General features: G+C 36.4%; 1 protein-coding gene across 4 annotated transcripts; it reads right to left on the bottom strand.

Moving 5' to 3' along the window:
* Positions 1 to 2,200: 2,200 nt before the first annotated feature.
* Positions 2,201 to 17,185, bottom strand: LOC144972604 (mitochondrial import receptor subunit TOM22 homolog). Of its 4 annotated transcripts, XR_013645380.1 has the most exons (5): positions 16,859 to 17,038; positions 9,555 to 9,566; positions 5,374 to 5,607; positions 3,822 to 4,429; positions 2,201 to 3,255 (listed from the first exon to the last, which is right to left on the bottom strand). XR_013645380.1 is itself a non-coding variant. In XM_078914030.1 (4 exons), exons 1-4 carry the CDS (start codon positions 16,934 to 16,936, stop codon positions 4,334 to 4,336), a joined length of 420 nt encoding a protein of 139 aa, XP_078770156.1. In that variant the 5' UTR covers positions 16,937 to 17,038; the 3' UTR covers positions 2,201 to 4,333. The 4 variants fall into 4 exon arrangements, 3 of the variants coding, with proteins under 3 accessions (XP_078770156.1, XP_078770157.1, XP_078770158.1); XM_078914030.1 differs by having other exon boundaries at positions 2,201 to 4,429; XM_078914031.1 differs by lacking the exon at positions 9,555 to 9,566 and having other exon boundaries at positions 2,201 to 4,429; positions 16,859 to 17,185.
* Between the last annotated feature and the right edge of the window lie 1,577 nt (positions 17,186 to 18,762).

Raw genomic sequence — 18,762 nt, 5'->3', positions numbered from 1 at the left:
TTCAAGTTCAATTTGTTTCCATCCATCCAACCCTTAATTACAATGATACAAACTTCAACCTTCCGCAACACACTAACTTTAGGTTAAAAAAGCTGTGCGTCATCGGCATACATATAATGAAAGTCAACTGAAAAAGAATGAATAATTTTCCTGTTTGTCACAAACTACAGGAGGACTGAAAGCACCAGTGAGATGCGCAAGAGCCTAAACCGGTTGCCATGACATGAAAGACACACTAAAAAAGCCAAAGTCCTCTTTAAGGCTCGTCATGAACTGACAATGATCCCCTTATCCCAAACAAAAGAAAACAACACAAAATCCAGGTCCTGCAGTCACGATTTAATGTTCATCTTACCTCATTTTTTCCAAGCACCATTCTTATGGAATTCTCTGCCCGAAAATATTTTAAAAATTAATGGCCAAATTGAATTTGACCGAGAAATCGATAAAATCAAAATAAAAGCCTAAGCACGCCCATTTGTTCTCACCATACTCGCAATCACAATTATCTTTGATGCTCAGAGTTACAACTTAATGACAAGACAAGACAGCTAAGGCCAACAGAGCACCCAGTTTGTTGCATGAAATCTCCAACAATGCTCACAAAATATACAGGAGGAATGTCTTGTGAATCTTAAAATATTGGATTGGATACACACATACCTGATACATACATACATGATACAGTTCACTCCGCCTAATTGCACATTGGTTAATTGCACACTCTGCATAAATACATTCCAGAAAAACAGATTTTTTTCTATATAATCGCTCCGCTTAATCGCACACCTTCTTCGCTTAATCGCTACATCTTGATTCGAGAAAAATATCTAAAAAATAGAATTTAAAAAGTAATGAAAATGAGTTTCACATTGAGCCAGATACGTATTTATCGTATCACCCAGTTCGGCACGTTAATATTGTATCACACGTGAAAAAAGCTTTCCCATAAACGCAATTCCACTGTCCCTCTGATCCCGACTCTAAGTCGGACGCAATTCTTGTTAACTGACATCAAAGGATTACCTGACACGACAGGCTAATTGGCTCAGAACTCGCTGTCTGCATCACAAGGTGTGAAACGTGATTACAGTCGCAGTCCACCCAATGCTGTGTGTTTGTTTACATTGTCTGACCACTCGATTGCAATTCTCTACCTGTGCATTGTTTTCCTCTACTGGGTCGTGAACAATAAGAGAGGATTACACGGAGGACTTGCGTCTCATCTTTTGATTAACCTATACGGTCCGTGTCCACATTGATACTCAAAAGGCGACTGAACTGGCATAAACAAGGCAAGTCTTTAATCCCATAAGAAAGCATGCTCTCGAGATGGAAAGGTCAACAGAATGTCGTGCTTGAAAAAGAACATGATAAAAAACACTATGCTGATGTCTCTTATGACTCTTCTGCCAGCCAAGTGATGAAGTTTTGAAAAAAACATCTTCAGCAGTATGACCTAATGACATTTACAATGGAGACGAGATGAGGCTTTACTACAATCAATGCTTCACGATTACTATTCTTACAAACAATAATGTCACACGGTGTTGTCGATGAAACATGATTAAAAAGAGAAATTTTAATAGAAAAAGTCCCTCAAAACAGACCACCCCCCCCCCCCCCCCCTAAATAAATAAATAAAAAATAAAATAAAAATAAAGGAATAAAAAGAAACAAAAAAAAAAAACACATACACAAAAAAAAAACGCCTCTTCTGATTAGTCTAAAGTCTTGAATATGACGGTCCCAAGGTCGTAGAAACCTCAGAGAGGAAGGTCCTACATGAATAGTATGTGAAAGCTTAACTCACTCAATCCTAGACTTTTGCTACTTTTCAAAATTGGAAAAAAAAAAATGTATTAAAAATTAGCATGTGCATATATATTTTTATTAAACTAACATTAAAATGTAAACATTAAAAACATTGGCTTTAATACCACGCCGATAATTTTTCTCAGAAAAATGTATTGAATAGGCATGGTGTAAAAGTAACCCCGGGTATACTACGGATTTAGTCTGTGTTAGGGTTGAGTGAGTTCATCGACACACTAACCTGAACTCCCGAAGGTATGCAATTAAACGGAGTCGACTGTACATACATAAACACATAAAGATAAAAGGGCATATTGATGGATGAATGTGTAGTAGGCCACGGAATAGAAAGAAAATTACATATATAAAAATTCTACCAAGAGGGGAAATTTTTCAAATCTTTATTAGTTATAAGTATAAGTCAAACAATAAAAAATCAGGACATTGCATGACTCACCAAAATTAATCAATCTCTACTAATACGTCACTCATCCAAAACAAACTGGTATTTACAATTATTGTTTTTGAGCATTCATTTACCTTCATTCCTGTCAGTCAAAACGTTCCAATGATTTATTCAAAAGCCAGCCAACTTTTCTCTCTCAGTTGTTTTTAAAACCATGTTTCTCACTCGCTTATTCAAATATAAGTGTCGATCTCATCCTGACACAAACACAGGGTCCCACTGAGAGGCATGAATGCTATAATCAAATTCTTACAAATCATTATATATTCAAAACAACAAATATAACAGTACACAACAGAGAGATGATTTTCAAGAAAAAAAAAAAAAATTTCCCAAAACTAACACATAACAACAGCCAAAGATTATGGCCATGGTCATTTCATTCCAAGACAAAGACGGAAAGCAAGTTGGAAAACAGTTTAAGCTAGACAGAAGACACAATGAGTGACCTCACTGCCCACAATGGGAGGACAAAAAAAAGACCCCACCCAGTCCTTTGTTCAAGTGTAAAAAACCCAATGTAAAAAGACCAGTTCTTGACAAGTGTTTAATCTCAATATCATGCAAAATTCTTTTACATGTTACATTTTGCAGACCTGCCAACCTTAGAAGACATAGTAAGTGCCCCATATATTTGACACAGCCTTGTTTTGCTCATCAAAGCTACAATATCTATCCATAAATCAAATCAAACAGTATAGCTTCTGTGAGAATAGCAAAGTGATAAACTTCACATAATATGAGATCTGCATGATTGTTGGTAGGCCCTTACTATACCGGGGTTCCTTCTCATAGCAGTTGCATGCCATGGTCTTTCACATTTTTCTGTCTAGCGCCATCTCCGAGCAGTCCTTCGTCATACTCCAGTCTCTTACAATTAGTCTACTAGCAAATATTCCTTTATCAAGTAACTTCAGATTATTTGAAATGTGCTCTCACTTAAGAATATTTCTTCAACGATCAAAATCATAATCCTCAAAAACTTAAATGGGAGGCAGGATTGGATTATTTTGATCAGTACTGATCCGCAACCCATTCCAGCTCGTGTCAGGGTCCACGTAGGGGCATTCTTCCCCGCCCGCCTCCTGGGCAACGGTTGGAGTATTCCGAAAGGAACTTTCTAACCGGCTGATGACACGAGTTTCTATGTGTCTGAGGTGACGGATGAAGGGAGGAATCAACCGCCGTGGCCAGATTGCCCTAGTTCACGCAATAAGCTGTGCTAGCCCCATGACGCTGGTGGGGTGAAGGGAAACTGTCACTCTACAAAGATACCCTCCTGGACTCCCAGCCTAGACACCATTAATGGGTGGACAGAGCTCATAGCCTTGGAAAGCAGTCTGTCTAGGAGAAGGAAAACTCCAACTTCAAACCACCACTGCCTTGTGGATCTGGGAAGACGAAAGGCTATGGAATCACATCCAGAGAATAAAGAACCGCTGAAGTCGGAGTCGCAGAGCCGAAAGGCGCAAATAGTCTGGAGAGGGAAACCAACCCAAAAATTAATGTGACACGCATCCTCCTCACAATGATGGACAACAAAAAAAACTTAAATATATTTATTATAACAAGCTAACTTAAAGGGGTCAAGTGGTGCAAAACACCAGAACATATATTTTTGTTTGCAACAAATTTTAGAAATCTCAAAATAAACATTCTTGTCAAAAGCAGTTTTTAAAAAAGGTAAAACAATGTAAATTACAAATTATAATAAATCTTATCAGGGTACTCATATTATACTCCATCTGAAAATAACTACTTTAAATGATTGATTAAACACTCCTCAATCAATTAAACTCTGAATTTCTATCAATTGATGATAGAGGGTTAAATTGAAATGTCTTCAATAAACTTGCACACATTCTTGCCAATCCCATTTCTCTCATTCTCACAACTGCCTCGATTGTTATGAAGATGGCTAGTTAAATAAATCAAACATCATAATCTTAAAAAACAAGTTGAGTTTTTCTGTGATATAAAGTTGTATAAATCATTATCAGTCAAACAATTATGTCATTTATATGAATAGGATGGCATGAAACAATAATCATTTTATTTAGGTGGTGGTGGCACCATTCCCATGGCAGGTAAAAGATTTCCACTTCCTCCACCTGAACCAGACACGGCTGCATTTGGTCCCAATAAGATCTGGATAAGAAAAAAAAAATCTGTGATAAACGTGTGTCCTTACCTAATAGCCCCTTTTTGTTATTGAGTCTATTAGAATTATAACCCACCAACCTTGTGTAACAGAAAATTTTCTTTTGAAAAACATCTCACTAATATCCGCTTCTCCATTTATTTAAGTGTATAGTTATGAAATTGAAATAAAAGAAAAACAAACATCACATTGTCACCATTCTTTTTGCTTTTCACAGGAAAATTACTCTATGATTTATTGATATTGTTTTAAATATGATTTTAATCCAGCTCTTTATTTTGATATACAATTTGCACCATATCAGAACAGGGACTCTTGCCTTTTTTAAACACTAAATTAGGCCTAAATGAATCTTACATTATGTTCTTTTTTGAAAGACAGGAGTCGGGTGAAGAAAAAAGCCAATGCGTTTTATTGAACACCTTTAAATATCCTTCAAAGGTACAGAAAAATTTTAAAAGTCACTCCCATTCCCTTCTGTCAGTTCTATGTCCATACAAATGAGCTCAAAGGATAAAAGAAGCTATTGCAAAAAGATAATTTACTTCAGAGAAATGATGATGCTCACACAGAAAAATGAGTCTAGTCAAAATTTGTTTATTACAGTGAATGATATTGATTGAAACTGAGGCTGTGAATGTTATTGATCAAAACTGTTATTGTTGAAAACTGAATGTATTTTTGAAACACGACTAGAATACTTATTAAAAAACATACTTTTACAGTTTTATGTTTAAATGGTGATCTTTTGTCCAATCCTTATGTATAGCTAATCAAATAAATTCTGACAGAATTTCCCATCTCATAAAAATCAAAATGTTTCTAGCGGGCTCAAATAGTCCATTTGATATTTCAAATTCATAACGTTCACCTGAAAAATAAACACCCTGCATATCAAGGCAACATCTTTGCCAATTAATGAAGAACCTACCTGTCGTTGTTGCTGCAATTGTTCTTCATGCTGCTGTGCACGTTCCGTTTCAAAGATGACTGGCAAAACAAGAATGACAGCTGAAGCACTGGCAACCCACAAAGCATTCCTCAACAGCCAATAGGATCCTTTGGTCATACACACCATATAATCACAGGCACAGGAGCAACAGGTTTTTACGCTTTCAGGAAACATCTCACTCAACCCTGCTATACGTTCTGATAGACTTTCATCCTGATTGATAGAGAGAAAACAAGACATTGATAATAATGAAATAAGTTCATCTTGAGGTTATTATCGAATAGAAATGTAACATGACATTTTGGTCATTGATAAAAAGCTTGGGAATTTCGATGTTTGCTACTTTCTCTTATGATCACAAGAGTGCTTTGTACCAATAAAATGAGTGGGAGAATGAGTATGACAGATATAGAGTTATAGAGTGCAAATTCCATAGAGAGGAGATAGGTTATAGAAAGGAAGTAGGCTCTCCCAAACTCATCACATGATTAATAATTTCCTAAACTATTGGACAAGCAAAGAGTTAAATTTCAGAGAACAAATTTTATACACGAATAACTAAGTACTAAAACGTTTTGAAACTTACTGTTATTTAAAATGTCATTTGGTAGTGATAAAAAAAAAAAATAAAATAAAAAACATATTCTAAAACAAAAAATGTAATTGTTGCATCAATAAAAGTAGAAATAATAGCAGCCTTGAGTTCATATAACGTCCAATTTACTATTATAATGACAGTGGAAACTTAATAAAGCCAACACTGTCCTAACAAAATAATTGGTTCACTTCAAGCAAGGTTGACTTATCCATTATCAAAGAACACAAAAAGAGGTGTTGACTTTATGCAGGTTCTACTGCACTGAGGAGATGATGGGCAAGAAAAAATAGTATCTCTCAAAAATAGAAACATTCATTTAACTATCCCTCACATTAAAAGCATGGGTGCCAGCAGGAAGAAGTGCTGAAATCTGAAACTAAAATCTCGACACTTTGCCAAACCTGAAAATGTTCCTCCTGAAAATGCGGCCTAAACTTTACTCTTATTTCATCATCGTTTTTATACCATTATTAAATGATTACACAGAAAACATATTGACACAATGAGGAAATTAATTTGATTTTAAAATCAACTTATAATACATAGTGAAATACTCACAGAGCAGTTGAATCACGTTTTCGAATTTTTAACGATGCTATTAGGTTATTTTACTCAAAACACTGAAACCGGAGGTATTTGACTTCGAGATATCGCGAAACCGGAATTCTGGCATGAACCAGAAAACTGGCACCCATGATTAAAAGACAAAATGCAGGGCCTGAGCAAAATCAAATGACTTTGATCTTGAACAAGGACACCAAGTAACCACACATTGGGGATAAAAGACTATGAGTGACCTCCCAAATTAACAAGGAAAATCTAGCATCTGCACCCTGACAGGTTCATTGTAATTTTCTATAGGGAATGAAATTAGCGGAAGAGTAGCGTCCCTTGATTGGACGTCACCGGCGGAAAAGTTATTAGAGAGAGAACGTCATGTGTCTCTCGTCCTCGCTTCCGGTGAAAGCGGCATGAGACACTTCACCGAAAGCGAGGACGAGAGAGACGAATGCGCAAAACCAAATTGACGTTCTCTCTGTAACGTGATGTCCAATCAAGGGACGCTTCTCTTCCGCTAATCTCATTCCCTATTGAATTTATACAGTTTTGATATGAACGCTGCTTTACAACCTTTACTTAACTGTTGCAATTTTGGCTAAAATTTTACTTTTTATATCCTACAGACAAGGTTACAGAAAGACATTTTAATTTTCTAAGTTATGGAGTGACAATAACAAAAGCATTATAGAAAAATGAAAATAAACATGATTTTAACAATCATATTCTATTGAAATAAAACAAATAAAATTAATTTAACTCAGCAGAGCATAAATCCTCTGGCAAAAAAAATATTAATTAAGTACATTCTAAAATCATCTTCTTAGATCTAATCAACATCATTAAATTCATCATCTCCAAGGTTGGATTTTTTCTTTCTCTGAATACTCTGAAAGAGTCTGCTTGGTGACATCATTTAGGAATTTCTGTAAGGATTCAGAGAGTTCCCGAAAACTGTAATTGATCCTTGTTTTGTGAGCTTAACTTCAGTGTCAGAGTTGCAAAACGAACCTCAACCATTTTGAAAGATTTATATTTTCGCCAATATTTCTAATATTGTTCCCCCAAAAAATTATATTTTCAACACGTGCAACCATCCCAAATTTCAAATTTAGCATTCAATGAATTCATGGAGACTTATCAAGCTAGTTGAAGGAAGGAAAACCCTGCAATTCCTGTGAGAATCATCTGTCTGGCTCATTAGATTCTCATCTAGGTGGAGAAGATATTTAATGTCCTTCAACTATTCCACTTTTATCATCTTTTCCCTTTTTTGTTACAAACTTTGACTTTTTGCATTTATCATATTCTAGTCAGTATTACCATATTATCATATTTCGGACTTCAAAGCGAATTAAAATATGAGAAATCATACTGGTTGGCAAGCCTGCAGTGTCTTTGCTACACCAAGGCTCCCACTGCACTTTTCTTCACCAATATCCTTATCTGGTGAAAGGCGTTGAATGCCAGGGCACTGTTGCATTCCTCATTCTGCTGGCCACATGCAACTTTGTCAATAAAAGTCATGAAAGTTGTTGGTACATCAAGGCCTGATCAATTGAGAAGGTATCAAAATTTTCATGTGCGAATGGAGGATTTGCAATATTTGAACAGAATTAAAAGCTATTACAAATAGGCACTCGTCTATTTTAATTATTGTACTACTGTATTGTGGAAATTGATATAGATTGAGACAAATCTTTTGAGCCATCAACGATCAAAACTGGTCCGGTAATAAGGTCTGTTGGTGCAAGCAAACGAATCTGGCAGCATAACGCAAATGACAACATGGTGGCCAGATGGTGATTCCCAAAGCCAAGGTCAAATCAAGGACTGATTATTATGCCCTAGCAGATATTCTAAATAAACAACGGATGATAGAATTACCTTAATTTAAGAAATGTTTGCACACTACTCATATTATATAAATCTGTAAAAAATAGTTTTATAACTTTTTAGATTTGAGTGAAAATTGTAAAAACCAATCAGAGGTGATACATCTCTGCTATATAAACCACCATTTGCTTCCTTAGTAGGAAATGTTTCTGTACTCTTTCTTTCCCATCCAACTTTCTAAAAAAAATAAAGCCCTTCAATTATTTTATAAAACTTATGAGGGATTCTAAAAACGAATTTCTTGGTTTAACTCAGGGCTATCATTGGAAAAAGGAGCAAGTTCCTTGGAAGAAAGAGGAGGAGCAAGTTCATTGATAGAATGTTATTTTCAAATCGGAGTGCTTATTTGCAGTAGGAGAAGCGCTCTTGTGACCTGAAAACGAGTTCATTCCCCTCACTGAACACAACACTGTATGTTCTGTTCCATTCAAAATGTTGTTCAATGGCTTGAAGTTGAATGAGAGAGTGTTAGTTTGAGAAAGAAAGCGTAGGGATGATTGTAACAATTGGTGTGACTGAGAATTGAGATTTTAAATGTTGCAATTTTTCCATCAAGCCTGAAACTTGACTAGATCTTGAAATCTATAAGAGCTTATCTCTAAGATATTACTTTCATGAATAGTTCCTTTTCTTTTTATTTATTTTATTTATAGTTAGTTAAATATATTTTTAACAGACACACTCTCTCTCTTCTCTATCTCAATCTCTCTCTCTCGGGCAGTTGGCGAAATGATCACATGTGTTAGGTAATTAAATTGGGAAAGGGAAAGGGAGTGCAATTAATTTTCTTTCTTACCTCACTTTTGGCAATCATTGAAAGTATAATTTTTAAAAATTCCCTGGTTTCTTTTCATTATCATTATTTTTTTTTAAATCTGATTTTAAAGACAATAGCAGAAAAGAAAAGTGAAATACTTTTTGAAAACTGCACATCTTTTTATATGACTCTGAAACAAAAGATAAACAAAAAGAAATGTTTTGAAATTATTCATTCAAAACGAATTAAAATGTCAAAAAAGAAAGTGCAATCAAATGAAATCTATTTGGTACTATTTTTTTATATTTTTTTTGTATAAGAGCTGTGAACAAGTGGCAGAGCTATTCTTACCTTAGAAAGTACCTGGAAAAAGAAGAATATTATCTACCTAAAATTATCATTCAGACAAAATGGTAGGCAATTTTAAATAATTAATATTAATATTGCCGAAGTCAGAAATTTACAGAAAGTTAAGTAGGTGTGGCAATTGAGTTTAAAATAAGTTGTACATCTAGAATGTACATGTACGTCTAGAATGAATGACAAAAAGGACTTAATTTTATTCACTGACTCTTTGTTCAAGGTTGAAAAAAAAAACAAATAAAGAGAGAGAGAGAGAGAGAGAGAGAGAGAGAGAGAGAGAGAGAGAGAGAGAGAGAGAGAGAGAGAGAGAGAGAGAGACAGAGAGAGGGAAAGAGAGGGAGAGAGAGAGAAAGAGAGCATGAGACAGAGAGAGAGAGAGAGAGAGAGAGAGAGAAAGAGAGAGAGAGAGACAATTTGCTAGAAAGGAACCAAGAGAGAGAGGGAGAAAAATATATAAAAATAAAAATTTTAATAAATGGATGAGACACTTATCATTTACAACGCTCTGTAGAAAGAAGACGGAGAAATATAAAACAAAGTGGCTAAACCAGGATTCGAACACATAGCGTCAATTCCGACAAGCCTTCTAAGGCAGACGACTTAACCATTCGGCCTTGACACCAACATGAAAGTCAACGCATAGTGTATATATAGTATAGTAATAGGTACTTTGATCAAATTTAATTCAAATTGGATTGAGCTCAATGAGACCTATATCATTATAAATTGCTTTTCAACACAATTCTAATGATACCAAAAGTGTGAACATCGGACAGACAGAAAAGTTATGTTAGTTTAAAGGCTGAAAAATGGTCTTCTATTTATCTTTGTTATTTACTGACGGACTTTGTGACCTGAAACGGTTGCATTTCGGGTAGTAACCACCATTTGGATTTAAAAACTGGCCTAAAATGGCCATTAAGATTTGAGTAAGGATTTTGCTGGAACGAATTCATGGATGCGTTATACAGCTTTGGCCTGAATTTAATTTTATTAAAAAGTTAAGATGTTAAATCATGTGCTGTCACTGAAATTTTGATTTACAAATTTCGAATTTTTTAATTATCCAAAGCTAAATTATGGCTGCCTCTATTCTCATCCTGGGTGAGAATAGAAAAACATTCGATCTCTCATCCTGGTACCTTCTTGCTATTCCCACCCATGTATTAACCAACAGGTAGGGTAGCCTAGCCGACCCCCCCCCCCCCCCCCCCTTCTCGCTATTCTCACCACTGTATTAACCAACAGGAAGGGTCAGTTTAGCCCCCCACCCCTTTTCAATATTCTCACCTGATCATCATCTCTCACGTGACTGCTTTTAGCGGTATTGGACGTAAGGAGAGTGAACATACATGTCACGCATTTAAAATTTAGACTGGATGGCTTGAGATATGGGAATCATGTTAAAAATCTGTATACGGGAGTTAATCTCTCTCTCTCTCTCTCTCTCTCTCTCTCTCTCTCTCTCGTGACCGACAAGCTACGCCATCACAAGACATTTGGTTGGCATGACGAGCCCATTAATGCAAGGGGGTGATAGAATACCAAAGACATTGCCTGGATGTTGTAATTAAGTAAAAACATTTTTAAAATTTTGAATACACAATAAATAAATATGTGTTTGTCTTCCACTATTCATATTTCTAAATAACATTCAAATTATTTACAGAAAATAGGAATTCAGTCTATCGTTTAATAATATCCTATACCACCCTTTCACAGTTAGCGAAATTATGGACTCGCCCAATTTCTAAGAATTGGACCTTTCCTTTTATAGGCATATTATTATTTTGTGTTGACTTAGCGGTCTCAATTTCTCCCTACATTAGATATCTCTCTCTCTCTCTCTCTCTCTCTCTCTCTCTCTCTCTCTCTCTCTCTCTCTCTCTCTCTCTCTCTCTCTCTCTCTCTACTACTTCATTTTATATTGCTCGTATTTCCTTTTTTCTTTTGTCCATTCAATATTTCATATCTCTCTCGCTCTCTCTCCCCCATCCCCCCTCTCTTTAACTCTGTCTTTCTCTGTCGTTTTAATTTGTTGGTATGTTATATCCGGCTGAGGGCTGTTGTATTTTATCTACATAGCATCAATACCCACACCCATCATCCCGTACTTTGGCATCTGTCAGTCATATCCCATGTGCCAAGTAAATCCCTCCCTAACTCAGAATTTTAAAATAAATATAATCATTAATAAAAATGTATTTCTAATTTCAACAATTTTTGGAGTAGACACATAGGCCTTGGTATCAAACCTATTGTAAATTTGACGCTGAACAAGAATCTGAAGTCAAAACAGCAAAAATCCGAGAGAGAAAATATTGTCCACATTTTCATACTGCTGCACCCCCAACCCATCGCTGATTGCTCAGGAAAATAGGACCAGCCTGATTTTCGAGCGACCGTCCGTCACCAGGCTTGCCCCCCTTCCCCTTTACCACTAGATATTTTAATCACCCACAAATCGTATACCAGGTGCTTTTTTTTTAATGCCAAAACGCCAATTAAAAAAAAAAAAAGGCGAAATATGCGACAAAGACTTTTTTCGTTAAAAGATAAATCAGGCCTGTAAATGGTTGGTGAAATAATTGTCGGATCTTTTTGAACACGCGAAAATAGACACAACAGGACAAAAATATGGACACAACACAGATATGACACGTCAATTGACTAATCAAATCAGGTCATTTCCCCCTATTTATTTATAACGAGGTCCTTATTTTACGGTACCAAAAAAAATCCCAATTATTTGAGGGCACAGTCTGAGCTAGTTGTAAAATGAAGAGAACAATTCCTACCCTTTTGAAGGATGTGTATCTCAAGCTTAAAACAGGAAGCTGCGTATCTTCGCTCCTGTTTGTGTTAAATGTTTACGCTGATTCTTTCGTTTATTTGGATTAATTCTTATAGAAGAAGAAGAAGAAGAAGAAGAAGAAGAAGAAGAAGAAGAAAGAAGAAGAAGAAGAAGAAGAAGAAGAAGAAGAAGAAGAAGAAGAAGAAGAAGAAGAAGAAGAAGAAGAAGAAGAAGAGGAGGAGGTGGTGCGGTGGTGTGAGAGCTTTCGAAAGAATATATATTTCGAAGAAAAATAATTATTTCGCATTATTTTTTTTCCGTCTCACATCTGGACGGAACCAAAGAAATATAGAGACTGAGAAATAAGAACCGGAGATATGCATGTGTGTCGGTAGCAAAATAGAGAGAAACCTTCCGGTCCGGTTCGACACACTTCTGTGCGTGCGTTATATACTGACTAGGTGTGTGTGTGTGTGTGTGTGAAGACGACTCGCACGAACTTTGCGACCCACTCTCGCTGGCTGTGGCACAGCAGCCAGACAGTGAATACATACACGTCTAGCGGAGCGTGTAGGTGGCATGATAATATTATAGCTAACTGATAAACGGCAAATTTTGTTTGGTCTTTGATGCGACAAATGAAACGTTTGTTTTTGTTGTTGTTTTTTTTTCTTTTAAGTCGGCATTTGAAACGAAATAAAACTCTTTTATTTTCTTTTTTATTGGTTCTGTTCTTTGACGTTACGAATTTTATTTTTACTATTATTTTTTTTTTTATATTAGCACTTAAGAGCAAAATCGTACTGTCGGAAATCCAACAATAGACGGAAGATTTACAGGCCTGATAAATAAATAAATAAATAAAAAAGACGAAATATGAGGTAAAGTAAAGGCATGCAGAAGGCAAAAATATGCGGCCGCATATATTATGCGGATGTCATGCGGATGTCATGGCATTTTCCTGGATACATCTCTTGTCATCTATTACCTATACTATAAATAATGAAAATGTGAATGTGTTTATCCCATTCTGATTATCACCCCCTCCCCCCCCCCCCCCCCCCCCACACACACACACATCAAAAGAAAAAAAAAAAAGCATTTCCACCGGCTGCTTTTTCTCTTTGATCTCGTATCATGGTTTCCCCTATGCCCAACACCTTGGTTGTTTGCAAGGAGGGGCGGGAGCTAGGGGGGTGAGAATATCGAGTAAGCGCCACTACCTCTATTCTCATCCAGGATGAGAATAGTCTCCCCTAAATTATACGGAAGCCGCTAATTTCACCGTACGGTGAAAATAGTCTGTCATGCTATTTTCACCGTACGGTGATAATAGCCTGACCGTGTGTAGGAGGCTTTTTCACTGTACGGTAATAGCTTGGTGATTTTCACCGCATGATGATGATAGTGTGGGAGACTTTTTTCACATTTTTCACCGTCCCGTAATATTATGGTGGACGATTTTCAGTGTACGGTGATAATAGTGTGGGAGACTTTGTTCATCTTCTCCAGTGTCATCTCATGGGTTGAGGTCGACTTGAAATGACACGCCAATCTTCCCTGTTGACAGCTTGCTGACTGCATTCGGCTGCCGACAATCCTGTCCATGTCTTCACATCATCTATCCAAGTTCTTGCTGGCCTGCCTCTTCCTCTTTTCCCCTCCACTCTACCCTCAAGAATGTCCTTGTTGACAGTTTGATGGCGTCTTAGGTGTCCAAAATACTTACTTTGTTCATCGTACCGTAATATCTTGGTGGACGATTTTCAGCGTACGGTGATAATAGTATGTGAGACTTTTATCACTGTATGGTAATATTTTGGTGGACGAATTTCACCGTACGGTGATAATAGTGTAACAGACTTTTTTTCACCGTATGGTAATATCTTGGTGGACGATTTTCACCGTACGGTGATAATGGTGTGGAGGGCTATATTCAGGGTACGGTGATAATAGTGCAGGAGACTTTTTTCACCGTACGGTAATATCTTGGTGGACGATTTTCACCGTACGGTGATAATGGTGTGGAAGGCTATATTCAGTGCACGGTGATAATCGTGCGAGAGAGTACATCTATTCATTATAATTGTGTGGAAAGCTATATTCATCGTACGGTGAAAATAGTGTGGGAGACGATTTTCATCTTACGGTGAAAATAGCCTGACACACTATTCACCGTATGGTGATAACGGTGTGACAGGCTATATTCACTGTACGGTGTTAATAGTGTGGGAGACTATTTTCACCGTACGGTAATATCTTGGTGGACGATTTTCACCGTACGGTGGTAATGGTGTGGAAGGCTATATTCAGGCAGTGTACGGTGATAATAGTGCGGGAGACTACATATATTCATTATAATGGCGTGTAAAGCTATATTCATCGTACGGTGATAGTGTGGGAGACGATTTTTATCTTGCAGTGAAAATAGCCTGACACACTATTTTCACCGTACGGTAAGGCTATATTATTCACTGTACTGTGATAATAGTATTTTCACCGTACAGTAATATCTTGGTGATAATAGTGTGGGAGACTATTATCACCGTACGGTAATATCTTGGTGATAATAGTGTGGGAGACTGTGTATTTTCACCGTACGGTAATATCTTGGTGGACGATTTTCACCGTATGGTGATATATGTGGGAGACTTTTTTCACCATCCCGTAATATTTTGGTGGACGATTTTCACCGTACGGTGATAATAGTGAGGGAGACTATTTTCACCGTACAGTCATATCTTGGACGATTTTCACCGTACGGTGATATATGTGGGAGACTTTTTTCACCATCCCGTAATATTTTGGTGGACGATTTTCACCGTACGGACGGTGATAATAGTGTGGGAGACTTTTTTCACCATCCCGTAATATTATGGTGGACGATTTTCAGCGTACAGTGATAATAGCCTGACACACTATTTTCACCGTACGGTGATAATGGTATCTTAGTAGTTAACAAACTTCGCAGCATTTGTCTGTGTTGAACCCATGACCTTAAGAAGTCGGGGGTAGCGGCTCAAGATAGACATAGAGATTGAAATCACTATTTCTCGAGTTGTGAATAGCTCATACTCATACAGTAGAGCCACGCCCTCCCCGGCCAGGTGTTGTTGTACCAGAAAGGTCGCCGGTTCAAGACCCCATCGCCGCCACAAAATTGCAAAGCTTCATCGGTAACTGTAACCAATTCTGAATCCGCCATCCCGCCTGTATTATTATAGCTTTGGGAGGCCTTCCGAAAGCTCATCATGCCAAATATTCGCTCCTAAGAAAAAATACAACCTAGTACCTTTAACTACCCCTAATAGGAAAAACAAAACAAAACAAAAACAACCCTAGGACTGCTTTGAACTGCCTTTCAATACCTCACAAATCAAAATGGCGGCCGATAATCAAAACAATGGTCAAATTAGGAAATTTTTTACTTGATGACAAATTAAATAAACGTCTGACAAAAAGTCCAAAGTGAAAAGTACAAATTGAAAGAAATGCTATAACGAGGAGCTTTCGGGAGGCCTCCTTTGTTCTCAGCAAACTTTTTCTTTTTTTTAAAACTGGTCTGCACGCAGGAAGAAAATGATGTCGGGTCGAATTCTAATGGTCTGCTGGATGCATGGGCACATACGACACAGTTAGTATCCTGGCTTCTGATTGGCTAATACATACGGTGAAAATAGTCTGTCAGGCTATTATCACCGTACGGTGGAAATAGACTAAAATTCTAATAGTCAGTCCGAAATTATACCCTATTATATCCATAATCAAGAGATATACTAAATTGCCATTGATCTAAAATGAACAACCCCAAACGATAAGAGTAATTCCTCCTGAAGAAAATAATATATAAATCATTAAAATCCATCCACAAAAAATTATATGGAACTTTTTCTGAGACCCATCCAAAAAAAATCGGGTCATAGCCACAATGCCATTTATCAGCTCACTGCTGGAGTGCCACATTGACATTTACCAAAATACCTAAAATAGTAAATAGTAGCCTACTATTCATCGCCTGATTTAATTTATTGTTGGTTAATTTTATGTTTCAATTTCTATTGATATTTTATTAACTTTGCTTATTTATTCTACGTTGAATGTGCATTTCAAAACATTCCATATTCTGGAATGTGGATAATTGTTTAAAAGAGCGGAGTTTCAAAAATGTTTCTGTGAATAATCAATTTTCTTTTTCTAAGACATGTCTGAGAATAATCAAAGTCAGTCACAGCGATTGATAATATTGACATCGATCTAGCGTCTTGTTTCTATGAGTGAGCAAACCTCTTGACTCGTTAGATCCTTTAAAAATGGATATGAGAACGATATTACTTGGGCCCTACTTTTCTTATTCATTGAAATGTATTTATTACACTACAATATAGAATGAATGACTGACTTGGAAAGTGAAAGTTGGGTTGAACTTGGACTTGAGAAAAATTAGTTTGATTGATATCATTCATAATATGACAAAAATTAAAAAGGCTTTTTAACTCGCCTCATCCAGGTCTTCGTCCTCCTCTCCGTCTGAAGGTTTCTTTTCAATTTGTTTATTTTCATTTGTGTTCACTGACATTTTGCTAGCTTTCAAATCCTTGGCAAAAGATTACAATGACAAATTTCCAACGGCATCGGCTAAAAACGATAACAGCATGTGAAGGCTAGAGGTCAGTGAGGTCAGTTCCGGTTTCATCCCGATTTAACGAACCAACGATTTTGTAGGTAAAAGAAGGCAAGTTTTTCACTAAAAGGCTCCATACACGCTTAGTTCTCATCGAGAGTCGATCGCCGATCAGGCAAACCGGAGTGAAAACGCAATGTGTGTGGCCAAATACCTGGCCGACGAGCAGAGGGACGGTCGGTCGCTCGCAAAGCCCGCCGAGGCGATCGGCGATCGGGGGCGTGGCAGTATAAAAAAATTGGACAATTTTTTTCGGATTTTCGCTGATTTGACGTCAGATTCGTGATCAGCGTCAAATTTACAATAGGTTTGATACCAAGAACTGTGTTTTTACTCCAATAATTGATTAAATTAGAAATAAATTTTAATTAATAGTGAGGCTATGTGGCCGACAGAACAGTGACCTCCCTGTTCTGTGATGGGGTCTTGTGGTATGACTCTCGTTTTCGGATCGGAAGGTCCAGGTTTCGAGACCCGCTCTAAGTGGCGCAGAGTTGAGTCCTTGGAAAAGGCTCTTTACTCACATTTTCTCACCGTACCCAGGTGTAAAATGAGTACATGGCCGTTCGTTGTCTTTGTCGGGAAAAAAAAAATTGTAATATCGCCTGACAGGCGTCATGTCTCGTCCTTCATGTTTAGTATTACTGTTGGCTTGTGACCCTTTGATCACGTCTAGTGGATATTCCGCCAAATAAATGCTGTGTTATTATTTTTTTTTAATAATATTTTTTATAAATTTTGAGTAGGAAGATGGAGATGAACAAAAGGTTTCGTTCTTGATCACCGTAAAATTTATACAAAATACAACAAGTTTTAAGACTTTCGTAATTTCAAATGTAATGACATACTTTCGTAATTTCCAATGTAATGACATAATATGACAGTTATTATCATTATTAACCTTTTTAATTTTATTAACCTTTTTAATTTTAATGTGTTTTTTTTTTTTTTTTTTTTTTTTTTTTTTTTTTTTTTTTTTTTTTTTTTTTTTTTTTTTTGGTTTTACTTCTTTTCGTTTCTTCTTTTCTCCTCGTTGACGCGACATCACGGTCGATCTTGACACAAACATAATTTGGGATTGGCAGATGCCAAAAAGCCTTGACTACGTGATGACAGGGGTGGGCATCAGGGCATTGATACCAACACACAAAATTGGATGTAACACCTTGAATTTTAGTCTACAAACAACCCCCCCCCCCCCCCCCCTAATAAAAAAAGAAAGAAAAAGAGCTGTGTGCGCGCGTGTGTGTGTATGTGTGGGGGGTGGGGGGGGGGGGGGGTGCGATTACCTGCCACGGGAGCACTGTCGATTTGTTATATATAAATAATAATAATAATAATAATAATAATAATAATAATAATAATAATAATAATAATAATAATAATAATAATAATAATAACAAGGAATTTGCCGTTTAATTCTATGAAAAATATAATAATAATAATAATAATAATAATGAATAATAATATAATAATAATAATAATAAATAATAATAATAATAATAATAATAATAATAATAATAATAATATAATAATAATAATAATGCTTATGATGATAAATAACAAATCTTTATTGTCCACAAAATGGGAAAAATTATGTGGTCTACATTGCTTTTAAAATTAAATCTGATTGCAAATATATTGATGTTATGCGTATTGGAAAAATACTCACGAGATCTCCATCGGGGTATGACATACTAACACACAAAAATGTGTAACCT

The sequence above is a fragment of the Berghia stephanieae genome, chromosome 5 (genome assembly GCF_034508935.2).
Source record: "Berghia stephanieae isolate SIO BIC M18660-M18661 chromosome 5, UCSD_Bste_1.3, whole genome shotgun sequence".
In the NCBI taxonomy this organism is placed as follows: Eukaryota; Metazoa; Mollusca; class Gastropoda; order Nudibranchia; family Aeolidiidae; genus Berghia; species Berghia stephanieae.
This window is presented reverse-complemented; position numbering and strand designations above follow the sequence as displayed.

Coding starts and splice junctions, on each gene's coding strand:
- LOC144972604 (XM_078914030.1), bottom strand. CDS start 16,936: ATGTCAGTGAACACAAATGAAAATAAACAAATTGAAAAGAAACCTTCA. Junction 4,430..5,373: donor AATTGCAGCAACAACGACAG/GTAGGTTCTTCA, acceptor TTTCTTATCCAG/ATCTTATTGGGACCAAATGC.